The sequence below is a fragment of the Penaeus monodon genome, chromosome 18, assembly GCF_015228065.2.
Source record: "Penaeus monodon isolate SGIC_2016 chromosome 18, NSTDA_Pmon_1, whole genome shotgun sequence".
Classification (NCBI taxonomy): domain Eukaryota; kingdom Metazoa; phylum Arthropoda; class Malacostraca; order Decapoda; family Penaeidae; genus Penaeus; species Penaeus monodon.
In genome coordinates, this window is record NC_051403.1 from 7,339,801 (window position 1) to 7,347,300 (window position 7,500).

General features: G+C 41.2%; 1 protein-coding gene across 1 annotated transcript in view; it reads left to right on the top strand.

The window, feature by feature from the left end:
• The window catches only part of LOC119584210, a 59,799-nt gene extending 53,702 nt beyond the window's left edge, over nt 1-6,097 (top strand). Inside the window, exons 8-14 of the mRNA XM_037932721.1 lie at nt 285-497; nt 1,006-1,212; nt 1,411-1,559; nt 1,810-1,984; nt 2,227-2,361; nt 2,477-2,640; nt 2,780-6,097. Of these exons, the coding sequence (XP_037788649.1) occupies nt 285-497; nt 1,006-1,212; nt 1,411-1,559; nt 1,810-1,984; nt 2,227-2,361; nt 2,477-2,640; nt 2,780-3,683 (1,947 nt within the window). The 3' untranslated portion in view covers nt 3,684-6,097. The remainder of the gene's footprint in view (nt 1-284; nt 498-1,005; nt 1,213-1,410; nt 1,560-1,809; nt 1,985-2,226; nt 2,362-2,476; nt 2,641-2,779) is intronic.
• The last annotated feature ends 1,403 nt before the right edge of the window (nt 6,098-7,500 follow it).

Here is a 7,500-nt window from a genome sequence, read left to right on the forward strand (position 1 = left end):
GATGGTACCATTCATTTAAGACTAGAAGATAGAGGTCAGCCGTCACGTTAGGAAAAAATAGTTTATTTGTGTTATAATGGTAGTTATTGACGTTTTTCCCTGATAATGGCAATTGGCAATATCGGTGATAATGGCATTAGCAACTGACAATAATTTTGATAATTCACAGTATCATAACAGTATCAAGCATAATAACAATGCTAATGACGGGGAAATAACCGTACCATTGTTTACATCAGCATTGTTTACGCAACAACAAGCTAATCCTTCCTCTACGCCCACAGTACGACAACGAGCCTACGCAGATCCGCCCGTACGCCCCTCACTGCGCTGCCCTCGTGGTCCTGGTCGCCCTTGGTCTGTCCCACGGGCCGCTCCTGTGGGACCTTTCCCTCGTGTACAGGGGCTCCCTCGACGCCATGGTCATGGCTGCCGTCATCGGGACCATCGTGCATCTGTTCCTGTGGATCGTTCTGTGGCTGCTGCTCACTGTCAAGGTAAGAGCTGTGCTTGCTTTTGGAGAGGCAAAGCTACTGAGGTGGTATGGAAAGGTGTATGCCTTCACACACTCCTCTGTGCTGATATGATGTAGATCGTGGAGCATGATTTAGTTTAAAACCTGTCGAATGATTTAATGCTCGTTTGGATGTATCGTAAATGCAGAGAGTTATTGATTAACGTGGAACATGATTTAGTTTATATCCTGGCGAATAATTTAATGCTCGCTTCGATGTATTGTAAATGTTGCACTAAATATTGATTAAACTTATATATGTTTATATATTTATATATTTATATATATACACACACACACACACACACACACACACACACACACACACACACATATATATATATATATATATATATATATATATATATATATATATATATATATATATATATATATATATATATATATATATACTGATTGATTTACAAAGACCAAACAGTACGAGAAATCTCTAAAGCAATTTGTTAACCTTTTGCTCTCTTTCCAAACAGTCCAAATGGGAGTTCAAGCTGCGCGTGACGGTCGCCCGCGCATGCGTAGCCTCCGCTCGCTCCATCAAGCTCGTGAACGACGTCGAGCTGATCTCCAACGACCAACAGAGTCACGCCCACACGCCCCTCCTGGTCGTGGGCGCCGGGAAGGCCTATGCCATCACGGATGCCACGCCCAAAAAGAGCATCATGAGTGTTGTTCAGAAGGTGAGATATCGTTTGATACATACATTCATGTATACAGATAGGTAGATAGATAGATAGATAGATAGATATACACATTAATCTCCATGGTTTTATTTTGTTAAGGATCCGTCGACACATATAAGGTATTAGAACCGGCCCTCTGAACTCGAACTCTAACTTGATTACTGAGGTTTAACCAGCCCTTTCCATCCCGTCCAGACTCATCAGGACAAGCGGGCTCGAGGCCACCAGGAGGAGATCTACTGGCTGAGGCCCACGCAGCCCGCGCGCTCCCCCGCCCCCGGCAAGAGCATGTCGCCGCGGGCCAAGGTCACCTTTGACGAGGCTGGGATCATGACGTCGCCAAGGTCAGTTGGGAACGCAGCTTTTTTTCAGATTTCCTTCTCGTTCTGAATTCCGGGTTTGATTAATGAATTCTTCTAAGATAAACAGCCCCCCCCCTTCCCATAGAATAGCTGCTCTAGCAATCCACTTCCCTTCGGACAGCTAAATCAACCCTCTCCCAGCAAGAAAGCTAAAACTAACCACCGTCCCCCGGGAAAGCTACTTCAGCCCCTCCCGACATGGAAAAGTTTTTAATCAACCTCTCTCCCACAGGAAAGCGCGGGCCAACAAGTCGCCGAAGCCACAGAAGTCGACGTACCGCCGCGCCTCCACGCTGTCCGAGTCGGAGGATGAGGCTGGCGACTACGCGCTGCTGAGGGAGGGGCCGGAGAACGCGACTCAGCAGGCGGCTCAGGAGGAAGACCCGAGATACGTTGACCGGCAGCAGGTTAGTACAGGAGGCAGACCGGTAGGCTCCACTTTTATCGCCTCGTGATGCGATAAAAGTAGTGCCTAATGTTTTTTTTTTTTAATTTATCTATATATTTATTTATTTATTATATTTCTAAATGTATACTAAGTGCAAGTAAGAGTTGTTTTTGGTCGCGTGTGATTTTTTCTGCCATGAAAAGTCAATACTGATATATTCATCCGGATGTATAGATGTATAACAATGTCTTATTTCTGCAGATCTTAGCCTACCGCCGTGCCATGGAGGAGCGCCTGTCCTCGCAGCCCTCACACGTTTCCTCGGTGCCAGATTATGAGGACGCTGATCACCTGCAGATGCGCAGCCCACACGCCCTGCATCAGCTAGACACGCAGGTGCGCACGAGTTTGAATTTGCTTTCTTACCAACTTTTTAAACTTGTTTTCGTATATACACAACTGTGATCCATTTAAAAGCGAACAGCTAGTATATTTCGATGTATTTTTCCAGGGTCCCCTCACGCCACGCAGCACAAGGAGCAACGACTCAGGGATGGTGCAGGAGGAACGGTCTCAGCGCAGCGACTCAGTCTCCACCTCCTCCTCCAACACTCCGCCGGAGAACTCGGAGGAGTCGGGAGTGCACTCCGGGGCCACTGACTTGATGAGGAACAGGTGAGACTGGGGTCATTCGCTAGGGAATCAACATTTGTTTCTTGGGCAATTTAGGTCTTGTAGTACGTATGGTGAATCATAAGCTGTTTTTAAAATGATGAATACAATATTTTACTAATTTTATGATATTTATCCCCAGGTCGAACAGCGTGGACGACCTAACGCAGCTCCCACCCGACCCCAACCAGGTGCTGACCCCACCGAAGGCCATGTCCATGCAGCGGCCGCCGCATAGCTCCTCCCCGGGCAGCCCTTACGGATACACAGCCGGTGGGGGACTGCTCTCCGCGGCCGGCACAGTGTCGCCCGTGCCGAGCTCCGTCTTGTACCCTGCCGCAGAAGCCACTGTCGTCATTCGCAGGCAGAGGAACCTGACGCAAGAGATCAAACCCCCCGTCGACCCGATCTATGGGACCCGATCTCTGACGTCGTTCACAGACCAGCAGCAGGAGTCGAAGAAGAAGAACAACGAGGACCTGCTAGCGGAGGCTCAGAACAACTTCAACAGCAGCCAGTCGACGGGATCCAGCGGCTACCAGAGCGGGAGTGCCAACGCCAGCAGCGCCAGCAACAGTTCCAGCAACTCGCCCATCCCCGCCCACTCCGCCTCGGCCTTCTCCCCGGGGCAGCCCATCTACGGCCAGAGAACCCACAACGGGTACGCGCCCAACCCAGTCGTCCGCTCCAGCTCTCGAGTGAGCGCCCACAGCACCCAGGGCATCTACGGGCGCACGACCCCCGGACCGCACTCGCCCCACAGACTGCCCCAGGCCCCCCAGATCCCGCTTCCGCCCATCCCCCAGGGCGCCATGCCAGTGGGAGTTCCCCAGCAGAGCTCCATGCAGGATATATACGGTCGGACCAACAGCCAGAAGCTCTACGGCCACTTGGGGGATTCCAACAGCATCTACGGCCCCAACATTGTGAGAAATCCTGTCGGGCGGTCGGTGAGCCTCAGAGTCTCTTCGGGAGCCGCGCCCAGATTTAGCTCTGGTAGTTTTCGGCAAGTTCCACGCGAGTCCGAGTATAATACCAACGTGTAGGAATCCCATGTAAAGTTGTATAGGACTTAATCCGTGTGAAAGTACAAGTATGAAAAGTGGTGACACCATTCTCGCAATGATCATAGAATCTCCAAGGATAATGACCAGAGCCGTCCATAAAACCTGGTGAACTCTGATTCGAGACACGAAAATCCAACAGTTAGCAAGAGTAAAAGGAAAGTCAAGTTATCGTCACTTTTTCATCAGTTTGATTGGGTTTAACAGGTGCTGAAGGATGCTGTTACTCGCGCTGGCTTGTACTTTGTAGATGTAATGTGTTGCACATATCAGAACCGACAACTTTGTAAAGTACTTGTTCGTGTAAGTATGGGAACTGTGTCGTTCGAGTGTATCACTGCCTTGTGTATTAAACCCTTCGAATATTTCTCTATAGTAGTGGGTGTATAATAATGTAATATTGGTGTTCAAGTTGCATAGAATTTAAAGAAAAGTCTAGGTGATTATTACTTGAAAACACCAAAACGAAGCTGCTCAATGATGTGTTCCTTTTAAAAAGTATCCAACACATTTTGTTTATATTCGTAACAGTCTAAAACTCAGATGGTGAATGAACATTAGTGGAATATATAAGGTGTTCATTCCGTGGTTATTTATGTACTTTACATCTCAGTCTAGTTTATTTTAGCTTCCATAGATGGCAATAGGAGAGAAAAAAAATATATTGCTCTATAAACATTTCTTTAAAAGAAATTATTACTCTTTTCAGTCACACTTTTCAAACAACATATATTATAGGGATGTAGGAATCTGGTTAGCCTATGGTTGTATTTATCCATTATATTTTTTGTAGACCAAAGAAGGAAATAAGTCGATAGATAAACCCTCTGTGTGCAAACTTGTATTGCAGATCGTGTGTATATAGGTATATTTGTAAATAGGGAATCCTTAGAATGCCCAGATACCAACGTAAAATGGTGTCAGGTAACAAATTATTTCATAGGTTAAGATTTATCTGGGCAGTGACAGATTCAGCACTTGCATTTATTCAAGAGGTTTTTGGCCCTTGATCAGAAGATAAATGAACCAAATAGGGATCTGGTACTATAAAAATACTTAAATATTCGCTGCTATTTCGATTAGTCATGCAATACATTCTAGGCAAAGTCTTACATTGATCTCAATTTTGCAAGTGTGCTAGTGTGCCAAATTTGTTTATCGGATATAGGCCTGTGTGAAAAACCAAAGGTACTGACTTAGAATTAGGATAGAAAATCCTTTGTCTTTAAAAAATGTGAATCCAAAGTTGATTCTGCTATTGATACTTACACGAAATTTTAGAATATGTAAAAGTTCTGCTGTGGGCTTTTACTGATGGTCTTTTTTGGGGATATGACTCACAGTATTATGAAGTATATATGTATATAGAATATTTTACATACACGGGCATACATGCACATATGCCATTCATTTACTCATTCATTCTTTCATCAACACACACAAACACACACACACACACACACACACACACACACACACACACACACACACACACACACACACACACACACACACACACATTATATTTAATCATCATTCTATTGTTATTGATGAAGATGTAAATGCTCTTTTACAAGCAAGCATTTTGGAATATATCAATACTTGTTTTCCAGGTCATTCTCAGAACTTTCGATATAGTATTGCCTTGATAATGTGTATTATTTCCAGAAGTCTCCATTTTTTTATATAAAAAGGCAGTCACTTTAACTTGTAAAATTTAGATAGAATTTCTACTTAAATATTTCCATATCAGCGCTTGAGGTCTTTAACAAACATTACTTACAAGATTCTAAATGTAATATTTAAAAAATCCTCGATTATCCCATAATTTCCGAAACTTGTGCGCTTTATAGATTTTTTCTTGTGAAAAAGTGAATGTGCTCTGTGATTTCGCAAGCAAAATTTTTAAAGAAAACTGGTCATATTCCTTTGTACAAAAATGTAATAATTCCCTCTCTGTATGTACATGTTGTACTGTTCAGCGTACGGTAATGCATGCTTAGAAGAAGGTGAACAAAGTCTTATACTTCTTCACGTTCACTTCTTGTAGGTTTAAAAGACGATCACAGTTTCTTGTGTTGATTCCTTGTTGCATAGTTACGGTGAGAGCCTAAAAGTTCCCTTGTGAGCTGGTGTGTACATTTCCTTTCTAATTCTTAAGCGGTGGAATTGGATGAAGAATTATTTTTTTATAATTATGTATAAAAAAAATTGGAAAAAAAAGTCAAATTTCCAAAAAATATGTATATGTGCCTGTTTACCCGAGGCCACGGAAACCATGTCTCGGTTATCTTTGTTATAATTTTGCATTGTTTTATATAAAAGAATGTCTATCGGTAAGTTGTTTTTCCATTACTAATGGCATTGTACTTGTATATAATAAAGATGACTATAGCTTTCTTCTTTCATTTGTACACTTGTTTATTCTTTTTAGGGATATTTCCTGTGAGTCTTATTGTAGTTTGTTTTTTTCACACTTATACTTACGTTTAATCTATTACTTAAAAATATAGTGATTTATAATTCGTTGATAGATATTTACATATTAACAATAAAAGAACAATTTTGTGAAGATAAATCAAAGTAGATTTTTTTTAGCTGAGAAAAGCAAAAGCCAAGAAAGCGATAAAAAGATTGTCATTACACTAGATTTTTCCTGAATGATATGTCTCAGTATATATAAATTGTAATCGCACGCACAAACAGCTTCGTGGCCAGACTTGGAAAGCAAAAGGGAAAATCAAAATAAGTTTTCCATTTTTCCTGTTTAATCTATACGGTTATTTTACAGTTTGGTTGGTTTACATATACACGATATATTTGTGCTCGGCAAGTAATATTGAGTGAATGACATTAAATTCATTATAAAGGCTTCCAGTTTCTTTACATTATTAAAAACTATGAGATTTCTTATCACAATGAATACCTAATTCAATGCGGCTGATGAATTTAGATTATACGATACCAAAAAAAAAAAAAAAAAAATGCTTAGCGCCTAAATGATTCCATGGTCACTAAACACTCGTTTCTACATCAAAAAATGATGAAAATATAATACCAAAGAAATACATACATATATAACTCCATCAAATTCTTAAAACAGAATTGAAAATCAGAAAAATGGACACAAGGAAATCACTGCCAAGGTATTTAAATTGCAGCTGAACATAGCAACAGCTCAAGAGACTTCAGGAAAGTTATCTGACTATCCTGCCAGCATAGAGACAGGGTGAAAGACGAAAAATGCTAGAAGGGTGAACATGAATCTACTGCTAGGGTGAAATGAAGTGAAATAAGATATTCTTTATGGTACCAGCCATAAAAAGATAATGTGTTGAATAATATTACTAAAAAAAAGAAAAAGAAAACATTCAAAACTGTGAACTGACATAGCAGATTTCAGTTCTTGGATAGAACAAAAATTCACTCAACCAAGATGGAAATTCATATACACATAAAGAAAAAGAAAATCAGAACCGTAGGGGGTATTGTTTACTATATTTTACGACATAAATCAGATATATAAATAAAGAAGCTTTTGATACAGACAATAACTTACATGCATAACACGAGCGAAGAAACGCAATAACAAAACAATCTAATGACTGCAATAAACATTGGTTAAAAAGTAACAACCAAGGAATGGAGATATTCATTACTATACTGAAAACGTATAGCTTTCATTATCATTAAACAGAATACAAACGATATTCAAACTTAGCATCGAAACTCATACAGACAAATGAAGAGATACCAATACACATTTTCAAGAATAATTTGAAGGGTACTACAACGGCAG